We start from the raw sequence: 20,704 nt of genomic DNA, 5'->3' as shown, positions 1-20,704 counted from the left end.
TATACCATATTGACTTTTCAGTGGAACTCTTTTGTAAGCTTTTTGTTTTTTTTCCCAGTCTTTGCTTACTGCAAGAGGTTTTCTCAGGTTCAGCCTGTTCATTTCCCCCCTCCAAGCCCCTAGTCTTCAGCTCATAAATTTAACTAAAAGAAAGTTGAATCCAACATGGGTTTTCAAGCTCTTGTTAAGCTTGCATTGATATGCTTTCATTCTCTTGCTTGGTATTTTTTTCTCAATTTTTTAAACCTACAAGATATTTTTTTTTGTTGAAAAAAATTTCTATTTTATGTTACGAGTTCATGGATTTCTTAATAAAAATTTTCTCTTGGTTTGCAGGCCTCTCTTTGCTTTAGGTTATCCTCTGTAAGTATCCTTTACATATATATATAATACTTTCAATGCTTTATGCTTTACTCTTTTTGACATTTCATTTTGATGGTATAATGAATAAATTGAAAGATCATTTAAAACCTGGGTTCTTTTATTATTATTATTATGAATAGTCCAGTGAAGATGTGGCATTGATAAGTATATACTTAGTTAAGCATTTGAGTATTTTGGTAAAAATAACATGCAGATTTTTGTACCAAGAGTTGATTGTATTTTGCTTCCTTTACTCAAAAAAATGGGAAAATTAATTTTTGTACATTTAGATTAAAGAACAAATTGGTCATTTTTGTTAAAATTTTCATTTACTTGTACTATTAAAAACTGAGGTGATCAAGGGAATAATTAGACAGCAACATGCGATGTCCAATTTTTAACTACATAAATGGATAAAATTTCTAAGTGAATGTTCACTTTGCTCTTTGATCTAATGTAGAGAAATTAATTTATTTATTTTTTGAGTAGAGGGGGTAAAATTTAATTTGAATCATAGTACCAGGGACTCGATGGTAAATTTACTGAGTGCTTTATATATATGAAAAATGTGGTGATGATGTTGTGTTTGCCTATTAACAGACGTGCTTCCATTCAGGCAATTGAGGCTAATTCCAACACTGACACCAAGAAATTAGTTACTTATTGGATTATCTTCTCACTGATTTCCTTGTTCGAACATGCTTTCATGGGGATCCTTCAATGGCTTCCATTTTGGCCATATATGAAGCTAACCATTGTCTGTTGGATGATGATACCCCATTTCGATGGTGCCTTTTATGTTTATAATCGATTTGTTCATCCATGTTTGTATATGGATTTGCCAACTATCATTAACTGGTTCAAGAAGCAGCAAGACTTGTTTTTGAAGGACAATTTTCTTGTTGAAGTAGCTGATGACTGTGTGAAGGCACATGGACCAACAGAAGTTCAAGAGAAACTTATTGCTAATGAGGTCATATTTACTACATATATATAGGATTATATGTAGCAATATGTATTGAGCACATATATAGAGGAAAAATATCATGGAGGCCTTTGTACTTGGAGTCAGATTGTATTTGCTCTTTTTATTAGAAAAAATAGGTATATTAGTCTCTGTATGTTAGATCAAAGAGCAAACTGGTCATTCTGTTGAAAACTTCATCCGTTTCTATTGTGAAAAACTGGTCCTATATGTCAACATGAGGTATTGTTTGGTTATTCCGTTAACCACACTAGTTTTTAGCAATTGAAATGGATGAACTTTTTAATAGAAATGATTAATTTGCTCTTTGATCTAACCTACAGGAACTAATTTGTCTATTTTTCGAGTGAATAGGGTAAAATGCAATTAGATTCCTAGTAGAGAGGCTTCTATAGTACTTTTACCCTCTATATGATACTAATATGGTTGTTTTTAACAATGTAGCCAAAGGGGACTGAGACTAGCATATTGCAGAAAGGCATAAAACCTGTGCAAATAACAGAGAAATGGGAAGTTGCTCCGGTAAAGTTCCATACTCATTTTCCTCTCGAATATGCAATGAGAATTAAGCTTTTATGTGTTGCCTCATTTCTCATAGCTACTGATTGTTGACTTGAATCACTTTTGCAGATTCCGAAAACCGATCCCAATGTCATTCAGACAGTGAACAATACTACTGCTACACTTCCAGAAACTGTGGGAGAGGTGGGTCCCGATTTACCCGAGATACCTTCAGATAAGCAAGTTCAGAAGGAATGGACTTGTGCTATGTGTCAAGTGACAACCACGAGTGAGAAAACCTTGAATAGTCATTTGCGAGGAAGAAAACACAAAAACAACTTAATGCAAGCAAATAACCAGCCTTGTAAAGGCAAAGCTGGTTTGGTTTCAAAGGTAAAACAATCTGAGGTTTCCCGCAAGGAACCCCAGAAAAAAGGTTCAAAGAAACAAGAACCTCCCAAAGGCCAAAAATCTGCTTCGTCAGCAGCATGCAGCAATGCAGTTAATCCTAAAACCGAGATGAGCAAATCTAATCTGCCAAAAGAAGAATCGAAGAAGGCGATACCAACAACTAATATGGTGGGAAATCATGTAAAATCAAGTGAAAACGTACAAGGGCAGCAGCAACAGGTTGGGAAGAAACATGATAAGACTAAAATTCCTCAATTTAGGTGTACTATATGTAACATAACCTGCGGTCGATCAGAGGATCTGAATTCTCATCTATGGGGAAGGAAGCACTTAGCTAATATTCAAAAACTGAATAATCTTGGAGAAGGTCAGCTTGCTTGAGTTAGTGTGTCTAATCGATCTTGAAATATTTTACTGCTGTAAAGTTTAAGAAAAGAGATGGTTTCGAAGATTGTTTGTCTCTTAGTTTACAGCAGCATGTAATGCGGGAATTCATCGTATATCAAGATCACATTACATCTAATATGTGGTTAGCTTGTGATAATATAGCGGGCTATATAGTACATGGTTTGTGAGGTTTCTTGTTATCCAATATCATTGTTCCATCCATCAGAGTTTGAGAATGATGAATACAAATTCTTAGAAACATTAAAACTGTAAAATGATTTTGGGATCATTATTTGAGTATTACTATTCAAGTTCGAATTTGAATTAATACTATTATCCATTAAATATTTGAATCTGTAAGAAAAATTAGTTTCAAAATTTACAAACATTTTGCAAAAATCCAAATTCAAATCTACCAATTTTAAATATAAAAATAAAAATTATAAACATTATGTAACCATTAGATATGAATATCTAAATTTGAATAAGTAGTATGAATTTGGATAATAGACATCCAAAGTATCTAGTTGCATTTGTTCCAAACCTGCAACAAATAATAAATTTAAGATTCAAATTTAAATTTTATTCGAATATGCAATCTAAATTATCATCACTTGAAAGACTCGTCATGTTTGATAGGATATATCAAAGTTTTTAGAACCAAACCAACGATTGAATCAATTAAACCATTAGTTTATCAATTTGATTGGTTCGGTCTGTTCGATTGGCTCAATTAAAAATCATAAAAAAAAATTAAAATATAAATTAAAAAATAAAAAAAAACTTGATTTAACATGTTCAACTGATCCGTACCAATTTTTTTATCAAATCAATTCAATACTAGAAAGTTGCCTTAATCAGTTTCCAAACTAATCAATCTTAGTAACCAATCCAGTTCGAACCTCTTTGGATTACGTTTCATACTAAATGATAAAACATGATATGTCTTTGGTACATTGGACATTGGAAATGGAAGAGAGTGAAGCATAAACCGATGAGCAGTAGAGGCTTTTGGTGGAGCATCAATGGCGAACCAATTAAACAGGGGTGAAGTCAAAACAATAGATTGAATAAAATTTTATTTTTTTATACCCTATATCTTTATAATTTTTAAAATTAAATTAAATTTTATAATTTTAAGAGGGCTAAAATATAATTTTATTTTACTAATTTAAAATATTTAAAAATCTCAAAAGCCTAAATAAAAATTTTACATTTTAGGGGCTGGCAGGCACTGCAATTAAACATACATAAAATAAATCCAAAACAGAGAATCCGGGTATGGAAGCATAAAGCCCCTATAAAGAATTTATTCGCAGGGCGATATGCTCTTGGAGAATCTAGTCTACCACCGGTATTGAATTTTTCCAAAAGAGATGGATTTAACAACCGATATTTACCACAATTGCCTGTAATAGCATGCATTACATCCGCAACCACTATAAATGTGACCGCGAACAAAAATGTGTCCACAACCATGGTTAAATGACATTAAGGACAATCTTATTTCCCCTGTTTTCCCGTCTTATAAACTAGCAATATAGGGAATCAGTTGAAAGGTGGTTAATTGAAGATCTTGACATTGGTACAGGGCAGACCTACAACTCCTGAAAGAACAATCCGATCATGGTTATAACTTCTGTGATGTTGGCATCGCTAGGGAAACACCGCTGCCGCTAGGTAAATCCTTCCATTGTTGAGTAACTGTTTTAATCTGGGTGAAAAAGTTAACTCCAGCCTTGCCTGCAAATAAGAAAGAGCTTCTGAGTCAAACGGTTGGTTGAAAAGTGGGGGTTACCAGCAGATGGCAAGTTGAAGAACTATATTAGTTATAATGTATATATTACCATAAAAGTTAAGGTCGCCTGCGAAAGATGATTTATTGCCAGTAAATGAGAAAAACGGCAAGGGAACTGGTATGGGGACATTGATGCCAACCTAAATCAATCAAAACATATTAATGATTGAACTTTCAAAGCAACAAACAAATGACCTTTCAGTTAATGCCATCATGTTTCGTAAGTGGTACTTGTATGGGTTATGTAATTGCAGCTCTGAGCAATTTTCAATATACCCTACTATATTTGATCCACAGTTTTACCTGCCCAGCCTCAACCTCTGTCTGGAATTTCCTCGCTACAGCACCGGATGTAGTAAATATAGAAGCACCATTACCATATCTGAAACAGAGCGCAACTCACAAGTGAGACAAACATTGATACATAACTTAGGAGGACCAAAAGAGAGTCAGATTCGGGATGTACTTGTTTCTGTTAACAATGTTTAAAGCGTCTTCCAAGCTGTCAGCCTGAACATGTGGCATGAAAAGAAGAAACAGTCAGCAATACTAATCAATGAAAAGTTTGATTAGCTAAGAAACAGAGAGGGAAGTAACTCACCTTCATGCAAACAAGAACTGGGCCGAAGATTTCCTCCTGCACAGGCCAAAATAGAGTAGTCAAGGTATTTTCTATGAATGTTCAAGAGTCATTTTTACCCACTCCTGGTATTTTCATGACCACAATTTAAACAATGCGTTACAAGTCATAAACAGAAATGAATACCTTATAGCATTCCATGTCAGCTGTGACACCAGTTAAAATTGTCGGACCAATAAAATTTCCTTGCTCATATCCTGGAACCTATTTTGTCACTCATAGATAGTTAGTAACAGGTTTTTTTTGAGAAGTTCAAAAATCTAGTTAGCAGCAAGGAAACAAAGACCTAACAAGGACCATACCAACCCCCTTCAGAAAGATCTCAATAAACCAATCAGGGAAGCAGAGATGGAGGAGGTGGAGGAAAGATCTTAGCTTAGGTACACCAAATCATTTGGATTTTGTAGTAACTCATTCTCTCTGGATCTTATTATATTCTATAAATATTCTTCAATCTCTGCTGCCAATAATGGCCCAAGACAAATCCACTTTTAAGTGGTTCCAAAATACTCAACGATTTTATGCGCTTTATCAGGATTTTTCAATCTTGAAGATGGAATATACTATCTATATGATGCCACAAGTAAAAAGTTAATTGAATAGGGAAGAAATATTAAATACCACGATATTTCTCCCATCAAGCAGTAGTTTTGCACCACTCTCAACTCCAGATTGAACTAATCTGCATATTCGTTCTTTAGCCTGTAAAGCAAAAGAATTCCAATGAACAAAAGAATTCCAAAGAATTCCAAGGATCCAAACAAATGAGAAGAATGAAAAGAAAGCATTAAAAGGGGCATCAGAAATGGTAGATTGAGGTCATTATTCCCCATCCCCCTAGATGGAGTCAAGTTGGCTCAAGCTACAACCTTTTTGCTGGAATTCCCAGCTTCAAGTCCAATGTTTTTGATTATCCGAATAATATGTTATACCAGTCGCCTTCTCGAAGTGCCTTATAAACCTATTCACTCAAATAACCTGATCACCGATTAGTGGCCGGGCTCATCCTTGCATCACCTCGTGTAGTTTATCAGATATTTCTGGATTGTTCTTTCTTCTTTTTTTTTTTTTTAAATAAAAGAAGAGTATGGAAATGACAGCAGAAAAAGGGAAGAAAGATCTGCTCTACGCAATTATACAACCCTGTGATGGACCTGATACCTTGATACAGGTAGGCCCAGGCCTTGGCCTAGGATAAATAATAGATTTTACGTCGTCCGCCCAGAGAATTAGGGCATTTCGAATTGTCAGAAAAAAAAGAAACGCTTAGGCATGATTTCTACTATATTTAGTGAGAATTAGTAGCATGTTAGCAGTTGTCCAGAAAAGGTGGGAAATATCTTGAACACACAATACCTGTTTGCTAATCACTGGACCAAGGTCTGCATTGGGTTCAATTCCAGCATTAACTTTAAGACCTTTGGCACGCTCAACCAGGTCATTCAACCTGGAAAGTTCGGGAACCCCCTTAATCATAGCTTCCCAAAATTACAACAAGATGGAGGAAAAACACAATACCATGATTCAGAGTCACCAACAAAGACTATTGTGCTAAGTGCCATGCACCTTTGTCCAGCAGCACCAAAACCAGCAGCAAGTAGAGCATTTAGTGTAGCATCCTTGTTTGCATCAGGCATGACAATGCCATGATTTTTGGCCCCCATATTGGACTGAGAAAAATATTTTATTGAGAAGGAAACTTAGTTCAACTTTATAAAGTCATATAAGTTGTTAAGCATCCAAACTATTACTAATCAGCAAGTTGGAAAGGCCAAACCTGAATATAAGGAAATAGCAAATTGTAAACTTAACTGATGTGGATATGGTGGCTTAACAGAAGTGACCATATCACTAGGAGATAAATCATGTGTTGCTTATAATGTAAGTTAAATGATACCTGCACACGTTTTCCTTTAGCAGAAGCTCTTCCATATATGTGCATGCCAGCCTTCAAAAAATTAAAAAGAAAACATCAAGAAGAATATAACCAAAATACTGAACTGCTTTGTGAAACATCAATGACTTTTCATGAATTGCAAAAAGAAGTTTAGGACAATAACAGTCATATCACAACAGAAATAGCCATGGCAATTTACCCATGAAGTACCAAAAGATCCTATATAGGCAAAGGAAGATGTCTACGGTGCCGGAGAAAATTAAACATGAAGGAGACGATGCACATGATAAAATAGTTTACATCTTGAAAACAACTAGGGACATCAAAGTGAGGGGAAGTCAAAATTTAAGAGTTCATAGTGTTAGACATGTGAAGAGTTAATCCTAGGAGAAACAAACGGCAAGACCTACTTCATTGAAGACATTAAAAAATGTTATGAAAGAAGTGAAGAATGAATTTCTCATATTTGGTCCTGCATTGGCCAAAGAATCTTTGGTACTTCAAAAAGTTGTTACACCAGGTTATCACAAGCAATTTTAAGAGCAACAACCAAAACAATAAAGAAGAGAACTATTTAGAACTCAAATTTCTGAAAGGTCGCAATGATAGTCATCTGCGTGCTTTGGACACAAAAGGCATACTTACAGTATTAGAACCAACAAATGATATAGCTCTGATATCGTCATCATCACAAATAGCATTAACAATGTCCTGCCACAGAAAAAGATATTAGGATATTTATGGTAGAATCAATTAAATGAAACATTATACATTTATGCCACTTATACAACATTGAAGAAAAATATGTGTTTTTTTGGCCTGCAGATGGTAATCAAACTGTACATTTACAGAAAAAATATTACTTCGATAAGTGACATTTAACGAATAGCAACTATGCAAATAGATGTATAAATTAGAAATAAAGATAAATAAAACCGTGGACTTCATAAAATCATGTTAATGAGGAACCTACATTGGTGCCATGAACTATATTTAAGACACCCGGGGGCAGACCAGCTTCCATTGCTAACTCAGCCAGCATTATGGATGCCCCTGGAAAGTAAAAAAATGGCATTTTAAGAAAAGAGTTGGAGAGTAAAGTGAAGTCATGTAAGAACAAAGGAACGACAACCAAGTTGTCCTTCTCTTATGTAACTGAAAAAATTAAGGTAGTAACAATAGTAATTATAATGTCCCACCCATGTATGGCACATCAACATCCAAATAAGATCTTTAACGACCAGCCACAATAAAACAAGTTATAGCAACCTTTTGTCCTCCATATATGTGAACTCACCAGGATACTACATCATACAATTATTATGTTGAACTCACCAGGATCCTTTTCTGATGGCTTTAAAACAAAGGTATTACCACATGTAACTGCGACAGGGAACATCTGCATTAAAAAAAAAAAAAAAACCATATGTTAATTTTTCTCTTGCATGGATTTGATAAAAACGGCCTTTCTGGAAGTTGGCAACAACTTACTACCAAGACTCAGAAGAAGCAATAAAGTTTATACTTTACCATCTATACAATCAATATTAGTGAAGAACCAAACTGCTTGGTATGAGTTCCTAAGTTTATGAAGAAAAATAATTGCACTAAAATGCTGATTAATGGGAAATGAGAATCCATTAAAGTTCATAAGCCTGAAATTTAATAGGGGGACAAACAAGTATAAATTAGGAATAGATGGCCAACAATTGCTATGCTTTGAAAATTGAAACTACTATGTATAAAATGAAGACTTACCCATAAGGGAATCATTGCTGGAAAGTTGAAGGGACAAATCCCAGCACAAACACCTAGTGGTTCTCTAATACTATATGTATCGATTCCACTAGCTACATTGGGGACATACTCTCCCATTTTCAGGGTTGCCATTCCACAACTATGTTCCACCACCTCTATATGAAAAAAGTCCAGAAAATAAAATAAAAAAAGAAAAGGAAAAAAATATTAATCTTTAACACTGTTAAGGTTGACAATTTCTGCTACCAACTCAAACAGTACATTGAAGGATATAGATACCAACCAAGTCCTCGAAAGACATCTCCATGAGCATCCTTCAATGTCTTGCCCTGTTCAGTTGTAATATTCTTGGCCAGTTTATCCTAAAAACAAAATAAAGATTGAATAGATTCATTAGCTAAAAAAGCATCTATACAAAAAACTTACTACACAAAGAAAAACCTGAACTAAGCTCATGCTTTACCATATCCCTACGAATAAGCTCTTGGAGTTTGAACATAATACGCTGACGAGTTGTAATTGGGGTATTTCGCCATGACGGGAAAGCTTGCTTTGCTGCAGCCACTGCAGCTTTGAACTCTTCATTTGTAGTTAAAGGAATTTGTGAAACAACTTCTTGTGTCGCCTATTTAATTTTCCAAAATAACATATATTACAATTAACTCCAAGAGCTGAATATTCTTATCTATAAAAAAGATTAGGATGAGACACTCACAGGGTTTATAACATCAATGGTTGATGTTGATTTCGAATCAACAAAAGCACCTCCTATAAGATTAGGAACCCTCTGTAGTATAAAGCCCAATCCGATCAATACATAAAAAAGAATTAAATAAATACCATTTTGCATTAAAAAAAATGGATCTCGATAGAACGAAAAATACACATATCATTCGAAGAACGATAAATAGAAGCAAAAGCGTTATACCGAAGGATTACGGTGATTAAAAGAAGATTCGGCAGCAGTAGAGAAACGAGGACTCGCAGAAGCCAAAACCTGAGGCCTTAAAGCCGGTAAATTCTTCACTGCAACAAAAGGGAACAGCAAAATAATCAAAAAATAAACAAATAAATGAAATTCGTCCCTTTTTTTCTTTTAATTGATTTTGTTTTTTAAGTTTTTGTTTACCTTTTTGAAGTGAAAATCGCATCATCATTTTCCTCTGTGACTAAGCTCGCTGTATGTTAAGATCATCAAGAGAGTGAAAGCAATATTTCCTTGATATGTGAACTGCTTGTTCCAGTATTTTTATCAGTACAAGACAATACCAAAATAAATAAATAAATAAATAATTGTGATCTTCTTTGATGGTAAATATTATTAATTATAATTAATTATTAGTGAGAAGCGTAATCTGAAGGAATCTTATTTGGCAGTGCCAATCCAGACAGTTGCCCGCGTTGGCTTATTTGCCATTACCAAATCATGCGAGTGCGCTTACACATACATCCACCCCTTATTCTTATCTGCTATTTAAAATAAATAAATAAATTATAAGATTACTAAAGACCAAAGCTTATTATGGTCAAGTCAGATAAAAATCGAATAATGAGCATTTGCTTCGATGCAAACTGGAAAATCGAAAATTTCATTGTGTGTTTTCACCAAATAAAAAAATAAAAAGTCATTGTGTGTATAAGATATACTAACATTGTATAATATTACAATTAAATTTAAATAAATATATTTTACTTTTAGTTAAATAATATATTAAACAAATTAAGTTAGTAAGGCTTTGATTTAATGAAAGTTTGAAATCTTAATTTTCAATCGATTTAAGTATTACTAATACTTTATAATTTATAATGATTAATTTTGATTATAATTATCTAAATTATATTAATAAATAATTACAATTGTGATTATACCTTAAATTTCATATAAATATATATTAAATCCAATTCTACATTTCATTAGTCAAATCGACTAAATTCGAACGACATTGTTATTATTACATTAACAAATTTAATTAGTTTTAGGCTTGAGGGCTGCGAATAATTTAAAAAGTATACCCGAAAAAAATAAATAAATTTCATTGGTCAAACCTCAATTCTAGGCATAGTGATCAACCAAAGGGGTCTTAGATAACCTATAAAATCGGATAAAAAGCCCACCTACCATTAGAAAATAAAATACATAAACACAAGAAGAATACAAGCACAATGACGATTAAACCAAACATTTATTTTCTTTTTTTTTTTAGCCTTGATTTGGAAATTTTCCATTGCATACAGCCAGTTAATCTATACTGATAATTCAAGGTATCCCGTTACGTTACGCAAAAGGACATCCAAAAAAAAAAGGAGAAAAGACTACAATTTTAATAGATATATATATAGAAATTGCGATCTTATTTCTTTATTATTAATCGAAAAAAAGGAAAATAGGGAGGAAAAGGGTTAAAAATGAGATATGCTGGTTAGTCTTATATATCAAAATTATGAACTCAACTATGAACCAGACACATGCAAATTTTGCTATTGCTATTATTGTTATTTATACATCACTGCTAGTGCCTGCTGCTACATCCTTCCATTGTTGAGAAACTGTTTTAATCTGGGTGTAGAATTGAATTCCTGCCTTGCCTGTGTGAGTGAGCCAGTCCCGCATGAATACACAATTAGTTTATTAAAAAAAAGAACAATAATATTTCATTATCTCATCTTGATCAAGGGAGAAATGAAATATAACAAGCTTCCTAAGGATGTAAAATATACCATCGAAATTGATATCACCGGCGAACAATGGCTTTAAGCTTGTAAAACATGAAAAAGGGAATGGGGCTGAAATTGGAATATTGATGCCAACCTGTGTCAAATACTCCCATTAAAAGAAGATCAACCATTTTTTATAACATATAGCCAACACATGGGGACAACGGCTGCTGCATTACCTGCCCAACCTCAATCTCGGTTTGAAATTTCCTTGCTGTTACACCTGATGTAGTAAATATTGAAGCTCCATTGCCATATCTGTAAGAGGAACGTATAAGGTAAATAAAAAGCTGCAAAAGTTTTGTATGATGAGGGAATCTAGGGATGTTGGAATTGGAACATTACTTGTTCCTGTTAACAATGTCTATAGCCTCTTCTATGTTGTCTGCCTGTGCAACGATAAGAAAAATAATACATATATCAGCATGTCTTACATACACAACAAACTTTCCCAACTGGAGCGTCATACAAACTGAAACAGCAATAAGTAGCAAACCTCCATGCACAGGAGAACCGGGCCACAAGTTTCCTCCTGTATCAGCTAAGAAATTCTCATTAAGTATTTTGATTGAATATAGACTTCAAGTCTCTACTTATATGAGAAATCGTATCTTTGCAAGGAATGTTTATACCTTGTAACATTCCATGCTGACCTTGACATTGGATAAGATTGTTGGGCCAATGAAGTTACCATGTTCATACCCCGGAACCTACATTATTCATAAGGTAACAATTTGAACAAGGCCCATTTGACTTTTCTCAAATTTCGAAGTAAAACTGCATTTCTAGGCATGCATCCTAAAATTTTCTACAGTGTAATACCAAAGATCACCATAACCACTACCAACTTAAGCATGTCACCATGGTCCATATTTATCACTGGATTCCAAGTTACATGGAGAATCTTGGACATTCTTTTGTAGCATAACTTCAGAAGCTTGAAAGGTAAAACATTCTAAGAAATAAACTGGACTAGAAGATGACCATTTTTATGAGTTAACATTTCACCTTCTGATGTTCAGTATTTTTTTAGTTTCACTGTAATTTCGGTGGATTATAGATTGCAGATTGCAAAGACTTGAGCTTCAGCATGGGGAGGTCAAGAACTAGTATTCACAACTAATTTGAGATAGAAGCATGCAAGGTCCTAAACAATTTTTTCCCGAATGGCATTGCCAGAGTCTTAAGTCGTGAATGAATGTGGTGAATAATTATATTTGCCTTCATGTAAGAAGTGGGGCAAGGAGAGGGGGTTCGTGGCAGAGGAAAATGCTGCCTCCGCTTGAGTGGGCTGAGGTACAAAAAAGAAGAGATCAAACTTCTGCAACTATATTCTGATAACCCCAATGACATCTATCACAATAATCCCTTTATAACCAGAGTCCAAACTCCAAACAAGCAGAGCATCTGCCTTTGCTTGAAATTTGCGTCAATATCAGCTCATAAATACAAGAAAGCACCAGAAAATCTTAAAACCTATGAGATCATAGATATTCAAGGAAAAAGTATCATTTCTCTTTTCAATAAAAGCTACTGAGGCCAAGAAAAAAAAAAATCCATAATACATAATTCAAGCAGATCATAGATCAAACTGATAGAACTCAAAACAAAATGAAATACCAGAATATTTCTCCCATCAACTACTAGTTTTGCACCACTGCCAACACTTGATTGGATCAATCTGCATATGAGTTCCTTTGCCTGTCAACCACCACGAACATTTAAGAATGTGGTTTCATAATTGAGCAGGACATGCAAAAATACATGGTGTTCAACAAGCAACTCACACATGCTCCAAACCAAAATTTTATAAATTGTTTCACCTCAAGCAGCACAAAATATCTCAAAGGAATTCACTTCCAAATCACCATATCGGTTTGATATAATTAATGAAAATTTAGTCAACCATGAATTATATTGTACCTGCTTGCTAATCACCGGACCAATGTCTGTATCGGGTTCTGTTCCGGGTTGTACTCTAAGTGCTTGCGCACGCTCCACCAGTTTATCTTCCCTAGCAAAAGTTCATGCAAACATCTTTTATACCAACACATCTCAAATCAATCACATAACTTCAACCTAACACCAATTAGAAAAGCAGAAAAGGAAGAAGAGAGAACAACAAGAGAAGGGAGAAAGGTTGGCGATTCTAAATATGAAATAAAAATAAAAATAACATCGACAGAAAACCTAGATGCCTCTATTCTTGGTAAGTCTATACTTAGTTTTTCCCTTTAAAATGTTCTTGCTATTTAGGAGTCTTGACTGCAGATACCAGAAAAATAACTTTGTGATGGTGTAGGCTATTTTCCCCTTTTTTAGAAAACAGCCAAACTCAGTTTTACGATGAGTTTTATCATTGAAAATAATTTAAATTAAAATAAATATGTCCACACCATTATTCGGTGTAGACCAAAGTTGGGACTCACTCTTTTCAGCCCAAAGCCTTAACTATATATGAGGGAACAAGGGAAAATCCTCACATATGTGAGCATATATTTCCTCATCAATCCAAATGAAAAATAAATGAAATAAACAGAAGAATGGAAGATTGAAAACCTCTCCTTGATATATTAATAAGTAAAATTAAAATGTAAAAGAAAATAAGGCCACTGATAAGGTGACTTACAGCAATCAGGTAACATATAGAGAGAGATGTATTAAGAATAGTTAAGAGAAAGAATGATCATAAATCAATGGTTAGAAAATGAAGCTTAAGACCTTAGAAAATATAGCTCACAAAAATATAAGCAAGAAAAAAGTTACCATGGGGTCAAGCCTCCAACAAAGACAACTGTACTTAGTGACATGCGCTTCTGCCCTGCCCCACCAAAGCCAGCTGTAACTAGAGCATTTAGGGTAGTATCCATGCTTGCGTCAGGCATTACAACTGCATGATTTTTTGCTCCAATATTGCACTAAAACCAACAATCGACAAGCAAAATTAACAACCTTTCAGAAAAAGATAAAACAGAAAAATTAACATCAAACTCAGATAATTTGCCAGGGCAAGACAGCTACTATAATGTTTGTAGAAAAATAACAGATTAGTTTCCCAAAAAGTACCTGAACACGCTTTCCTTTAGCAGAAGCTCTAGAATACACATAAGAACCAGCCTAGTAAAAGTTAAAAACATGTAAAACAGTAATTAGTAAGAACTACATACTAATACATGGTCAAAAGCTCTATGAGAGATCAATAACCAGCAAAGATTTCAAAATTCAAATGACCTATGTGAGAGAACAACAAGAATACTTCCATGATTTTGGACACAATTTGAACCACAAACCTTTGATCACCAAATATTGATGCATAAGTTGCATCTATTTGCAGTTTCAAGGAGTTCAACAGAGCAGGGCAAGAAAACTATATGGATTTTGCTATGTTTGCCAAATCTATAAATTCATTCTAATATTATCCATTGTTCTAAACAGAAGAACCTCCTCTTTCTATCATTAAGTATTCTCACATTCTCAAGAAAACTTTAGGTTGCTACTGTTCACATTTCCTAGAAGAAGAAAAAAAACTAATCAAAATACAGACCTGTCTTAAGGATTAGATATCATGACTGTACTTTTAGTAGTTGTCAACCCTTCAGAACGCTTAACACATAAATCCATAATCAACCATGTTAAACCTACCTTAAGAAAGACAATTTTTATATGGATAAAACATACACAGACAAGGCAACATGCCAGTTCCTAGCAAATGAGAATATAGGTCGCAGGACATGGCAATAGAGATTTTTTACTTTTTTTTTTATATAGAAGTATTCAATGTGAACATAAATATTGGCACTTTTCATTAATATATAATCAAATCGTTTATGAACTTAAAAATTCTTAATTGGACTTGATCTAAATTTTTAATATATAATTAATTATTTTACAACCTAAAAGTTGGAATTAAACCAGATTATAGGATCAAAACAAATTGAATTGTGCTGTTTTGCTGAAATGAGTCAAGATTGGATTATCTTGTTTCCTTCTCCCAAAAAGTGTGTTTCATGTCTAGACAAAAATTAGAACTCCCCCTCATTCTCCCTTATTCTTCTGTCTATATCCTATCGTATTCTCTCTGCCTCTGTTCTACAGATTTTGGCAACTATTCATAATTAAAGGCATCATTTTTCCCTTCCTCTTCTTCTCTATCTATTCCTTCTCATTCCCTATCTAAGCTCTTATTCTTTCAAGAACACCAAACTCAATTCTGCCTCTCTGCTCCAGGTATCAGAAACTAGCTCATCATTGTCACCCATAACACTAATGTCAACCTCAGTGTTTGAGCTCTTTTAACCCCCAAAATTTTTATTTCCCTCATCTCAATTTTTCATCCTTTGTCGACACATCTGTTGACTGTGTTGGACCATGTGCACTTCAATTCTTTTCAATGTGTGGAATTCTTGCCAACGTGTTTTGCTGTGTTTCCGAATTTCATCACAGACACTGGTACAAGACCAGAAAGAGGGGATTTCCCGTGTCCATGCTTAACTTGCCACAATGATCATAAAAGTAAACAGGAAAAAAAAGAAGCATAATGTGAAGGTAATGGTAAGTAATGACTGAATAACTTACAGTACTTGGACCAACAAAAGATACAGCTTTGATGTCATCATCATCACATATGGTACTAATGATTTCCTATACAAAATCAAAGGAAAGCACAATAGAACCCAGTAAGAAGTAAGTGAAAATAGAGATATTGCATATAGTACAACGCCAAATAATCAAAAGGTTAAAAATATACTCCAAGTTCCTGTACTCTGCATATTTGGAATTAGTCCCTCTACTTTTATTTCTAGGAATTTTAGCCCCTCTACTTTCTGGATTTAAAATTTTAGGTCCAATTGTTAACACTATTAAAATTATTCTATTAAATTCGCTGGTGCGACATTTTGAAATTAAAAAAATACCCACTTGATAACCATGTAACCGAAAAAGTGACGTAATAAACATGAATTTAATGGAAGAATTTTAACAATGTTAACAATTGGACTTGCATTTTTACATCGAAAAGGTAGAGGGACTAAATTCCAAATGTTTGAAGAATATAGAGACTTGGAGCATATTTTAACCTAATCAAAATACAGACTGGATCATGGAAACGACTAATGTGATGGACAAATCAATGTCATAAACCCAACAGAACAGCTTCACTCAATATATTGTTGGAAAAAAACATTGTTGATAATAAAAGAAGGTTGCATGCTTATCCTCTGAAGCATTTCAAGGGATGCTATTAATAAAGGATATAAACCAATAAACAACTGTAAGTCCAAACTCAAAAACTTACATTGGAGCCATGAACAATATTTAAGACACCATTAGGCAGGCCAGCCTCCGCTGCTAGCTCAGCAAGCATCACAGCAGCCCCTGAAAGAACATGAGAACATATCAGTTATACACTTGAGAATAATAGCCTTATGTAAGCACAATGAATCATCAAATAAGATTTGCTTAAAATAGGAGCTATCTTCTCATTTGTAAATATTTAGCTAAAGCTGTAGAATGCTTCAAATGTTTGAGTTCAGATTGAGAAACAATAATAAGCCATGCCAAAGCTCACTCAAATTTGCAACCATGCTCCATATGCATTTCAAAGCTCTTATCATTTTAACCTTCTAAGTATGAAGTGGCTTCAACACTTTTCAAGTTCTTAGCAACAACTGACGTTTTTTTCCCTATACAGTAATGAGCCAAATCTCCATTAAAGAATGCATCCAAATGTAAAAAGAAATTATCTCAATACAATACTACCACGTGAGACTCAAGGATTTCACCAGTGCTTAAAAGAAATGGCTCTTGCTATATACATGACAGGTCTGCACATAATAGTACATGTTCAATGCCTTACCTGGAAAGCAAGTTTCACATATCTGGGACAGAATTTTTAACATCATTAAGAATGAAGATAAAGTTACTACAATTTCATGTAGGCAAATGGTACAAAATAGCTATCACCTGGATCCTTCTCTGACGGCTTTAGTATAAAAGTATTACCACAAGTAACCGCAGTAGAAAACATCTGCAGGTTAAAAAATCAACAGGAAAGTGAATGAGGGTAAACTAAAACAACTAAATTAAAATGTTTCTAATAGTTATCATTGATCGGAATGTGAAACCCAGGAGGCTAGTCTGCTACTGTTCTTGTAACCGATTAACAAAAGTAAACATCAAAACAAAAGAACCTCTTGCATTATGAAGTTACATCAAACTCTGAAATCAGTTTTGTTTTTTGAGTAGAGGATTATAAATTTATAACTACCAAGTAATCCTATTGCTCATAACTACCAAGTAATCCTATTGCTCATAACAACTAAGTAATCCTATTACTCATCAAGCTAAGTAAACAGATTGATATTAGACAACCATGCTATGAACTTGGACTAAAAGCAAACTAAGCTTACCCATAAAGGGATCATAGCTGGAAAGTCGAAAGGACAAATACCAGCACAAACACCAAGAGGCTCTCTAATGCTATAAGAATCAACTCCATTAGATATATTGGAAACAAATTCACCAATTTGCAAATTCGCCAATCCACAAGCATGTTCAACCACCTCTACCAAGGAAAATGAAAGACTATAAAGCAAACCATTACTAGAAGGTTTATTCAAAAAAAAAATACTAAATGAGAAAGAAAATTATAAGACATTAAAATAGAAAAGAGATACTGACCTAACCCACACAAGACATCATCGTACGCATCCTTCAATGCCTTCCCGTGTTCATTGGTAATGTTCATAGCAAGCTTATCCTGTGGCCATAATGATATTTCCCATCAATAAAAGATAAATGCCAATCAAGAACAGAACATTTGGAATTCTAAGCATTTACAATGTCTCTCCTAATGAGCTCTTGAAACTTGAACATTATACGCTGTCGGATGGTACTTTGAGTGTTACGCCATGATGGGAAAGCCCGTTTTGCTGCAAAAACTGCTGCTCTGAACTCCTCATTTGTAGTCAGAGGAACTTGAGAAACCACTTCCTGTGTTGCCTATGAAGAATTATAAATGAAATGATTATGAAAAGGAAACCCAATCATCTATTTATAACTTGATAGTCATGAGTAACTAAAATGGAAACTTTTATGGGTACTTACAGGGTTTATAACATCAATTGAAGCAAATGACTGTGAATCAACAAATCTGCCCCCGATGAGATTGGGAACCCTCTGACATGCAGCACCAAGATAGTTCAATTCCAATGAAATTTCAGAGAAAAATCCAATAAGGAGGGAGGGAGATAAATATAGAGTGAAGACAGAAGAGAATAATTCATTTAAGCACTAAAGCTCTCCCTCATTCCAAGTGGGTGGGCTACAACTTTGTGACCTAAGTGTTGTTGAACAAAAACTAAAGCTTACCGGAGGGTTATGTTGCCTCCAAGATGGCTCCATAACTGATAGATAATTGTTTCTTACAGCAGATTTCTGAGGTTTCAATGACTTGTAGTTTCTCACTGCAATGCAAACATGTCATCACTTAAAATAACAAAATACTCCAACGAAACTGGAAAAAGTGTAAACATGAAAAAAGACCAGAGAGTGCTTTTCATGATGTGAAAAAAATACCTGACATATTTCCTTGCCGAAGCTTGGCCTTGACATTATAAACATGCTTTGGTGTTGATAAAAGATCAGGGTTGCTTTGTCTCAGTCTCTTTAGAATTTGCCGAGGTTTTAATCCAGCTTCTGTCATTTCTTTTATCAACAAGACTTCTTTCTCAGAAAAACGACGGGCGGATGGATGTTCTGCAATGTCCTTCAAGGGTTCATGGTTGTGTGTACCATTTTTAACAGTAAGTACCCACAACCCATCATCCTTTTTACCAACAACTTCAAAGGGACAGTTTGTAAGTCGAGAACCAGTTCTCCTTCTGCGAATACATTCAGCAGACTCATCAATAGGTTTCCTCCTGTTACGATAGACACCTCCTCTGTCACAGCCAAGGACTACCACTTTGTCCCTCTTAGATTGCTTAATAGTAACCACATACCCTTGCGATACAGCAAATTCACCAACATGCTGGATAAGTTCTTCACGATCTATAAAGGTCCCAGGTGGAGGAGGAAGCATCTGAGGCTGTTCATTCAACTCTGAGCTACATTCTATATCCATCATTAATAGATGAAACGTATTATCTAGAGTAAAGCATAATATGCATCACACTTTAAAAGTCCTTCTAACAGTCAACACCAATATACTTGATCCTCCTCCTCTAGGACTTCACTCTCCATTGAAACAAAATGGATTACAGATTTACATCACCTACATTCCCCCTGCAGGAAAAATGGAACTACATTAAGAGCAAGAAACTTCATAATTACATAGCAATACACTAACGTCGATGCATGAAACATAGACATAGACGTTTACAAAACTATATGTTCCATCCAAAATGTTATAAATTGATGAAATTATTAAAATAGCTCACAATCAATTTTTCTAGTTTCTCAGAAATTAAACTTTCATATATGATTCATTCAAATGAACACAGAAATTGGAATGTCACTATCAAAATGCCAAGATAGCAATACGCTTGAACTAATGCAGCAGAATTCTGAATTGCCTCTGTTTATAAATATAAAAGAAGAAAAACCTAACCAAATTCTCAAGATTATCCTTTCGCAACGAATTCTCCACTAAATTAGACTCGGCCTGTCAATCACTTCTCATTCTCTCAGGAACCAAACGGAAATTTCAATTTTGGTCGTATGATGAACAAAAGTTGGAGAAAAGTTCAGGATACTTACCGGAAAGTTACGATCGGGCTCGAATCGGCGGCGCTGGGCGTCCAGTTTATTGAATAACTTTTACCTTTTGAGTGGAAGGGGTTTAATATTCTCTTTCTCGCACTGGAAATCTTGTGTAGAGAGAGTCGACGGTCTTTCTTGATGGGTCCGAAACAAGAAAACGAGGTACGTGTTTGGCTTAGTCGTAATGGCGTTGGGTTGGTGGCGCTGTTTAAATGCGTGAAAATGATTTTCAAACAAACAAGACCTTGTAGCTTGTTTGCCTCTGCGAGTCTGCTCTCGGTGAAAGTGATTTTTCTTTCTTTTCCGCCCTCTACAAATTTAATTTTGTTACATACCAAGAAAAAAGAGAGAGTAAATAACATAAAAATATTTAAATTTAAAAATGATTATAGGTGGACCAACAAGTGGTCAGGTGGTCAGTGCGTATTCTCAATAAGAGAGCTTAAGTTTGACTCTTGAAAATAATATTGTACATAAATCGTAAAATAA

The 20,704-nt window shown here is 34.4% G+C and overlaps 3 protein-coding genes across 5 annotated transcripts; 1 reads left to right on the top strand and 2 right to left on the bottom strand.

Moving 5' to 3' along the window:
• The first annotated feature begins 25 nt into the window (after nucleotides 1–25).
• Nucleotides 26–2,922, top strand: LOC108474810 (uncharacterized). Of its 2 annotated transcripts, none has more exons than XM_017776832.2 (5): nucleotides 26–221; nucleotides 337–363; nucleotides 964–1,336; nucleotides 1,793–1,870; nucleotides 1,979–2,922. In XM_017776832.2, the coding sequence occupies exons 1-5, from the start codon at nucleotides 166–168 to the stop codon at nucleotides 2,639–2,641; spliced, it is 1,197 nt and encodes a 398-aa protein (XP_017632321.1). In that variant the 5' UTR covers nucleotides 26–165; the 3' UTR covers nucleotides 2,642–2,922. The 2 variants fall into 2 exon arrangements, with proteins under 2 accessions (XP_017632321.1, XP_052881379.1); XM_053025419.1 differs by having other exon boundaries at nucleotides 47–221; nucleotides 980–1,336.
• Nucleotides 2,923–4,042: 1,120 nt separating this feature from the next.
• Nucleotides 4,043–10,223, bottom strand: LOC108476235 (methylmalonate-semialdehyde dehydrogenase [acylating], mitochondrial). The gene is made up of 19 exons (XM_017778384.2): nucleotides 9,870–10,223; nucleotides 9,669–9,766; nucleotides 9,456–9,527; nucleotides 9,204–9,365; nucleotides 9,024–9,102; nucleotides 8,741–8,895; nucleotides 8,318–8,381; nucleotides 7,956–8,035; nucleotides 7,628–7,693; nucleotides 6,983–7,033; nucleotides 6,604–6,755; nucleotides 6,442–6,532; nucleotides 5,707–5,787; nucleotides 5,212–5,289; nucleotides 5,047–5,082; nucleotides 4,912–4,955; nucleotides 4,749–4,827; nucleotides 4,495–4,585; nucleotides 4,043–4,390 (listed from the first exon to the last, which is right to left on the bottom strand). The coding sequence occupies exons 1-19, from the start codon at nucleotides 9,895–9,897 to the stop codon at nucleotides 4,278–4,280; spliced, it is 1,620 nt and encodes a 539-aa protein (XP_017633873.1). The 5' UTR covers nucleotides 9,898–10,223; the 3' UTR covers nucleotides 4,043–4,277.
• Nucleotides 10,224–11,075: 852 nt separating this feature from the next.
• Nucleotides 11,076–20,597, bottom strand: LOC108476342 (methylmalonate-semialdehyde dehydrogenase [acylating], mitochondrial-like). 2 transcript variants are annotated; one of them, XM_017778526.2, is made up of 20 exons: nucleotides 20,213–20,597; nucleotides 19,031–19,738; nucleotides 18,824–18,918; nucleotides 18,560–18,631; nucleotides 18,293–18,454; nucleotides 18,134–18,212; nucleotides 17,863–18,017; nucleotides 17,417–17,480; nucleotides 16,749–16,828; nucleotides 16,031–16,096; nucleotides 14,522–14,572; nucleotides 14,222–14,373; nucleotides 13,379–13,469; nucleotides 13,076–13,156; nucleotides 12,088–12,165; nucleotides 11,952–11,996; nucleotides 11,801–11,844; nucleotides 11,635–11,713; nucleotides 11,459–11,549; nucleotides 11,076–11,326 (listed from the first exon to the last, which is right to left on the bottom strand). In XM_017778526.2, the coding sequence occupies exons 2-20, from the start codon at nucleotides 19,578–19,580 to the stop codon at nucleotides 11,238–11,240; spliced, it is 2,124 nt and encodes a 707-aa protein (XP_017634015.1). In that variant the 5' UTR covers nucleotides 19,581–19,738; nucleotides 20,213–20,597; the 3' UTR covers nucleotides 11,076–11,237. The 2 variants fall into 2 exon arrangements, with proteins under 2 accessions (XP_017634015.1, XP_017634016.1); XM_017778527.2 differs by having other exon boundaries at nucleotides 11,952–11,987; nucleotides 20,213–20,594.
• Nucleotides 20,598–20,704: the final 107 nt, after the last annotated feature.

The sequence above is a fragment of the Gossypium arboreum genome, chromosome 3, assembly GCF_025698485.1.
Source record: "Gossypium arboreum isolate Shixiya-1 chromosome 3, ASM2569848v2, whole genome shotgun sequence".
NCBI classification, from domain to species: domain Eukaryota; kingdom Viridiplantae; phylum Streptophyta; class Magnoliopsida; order Malvales; family Malvaceae; genus Gossypium; species Gossypium arboreum.
This window is presented reverse-complemented; position numbering and strand designations above follow the sequence as displayed.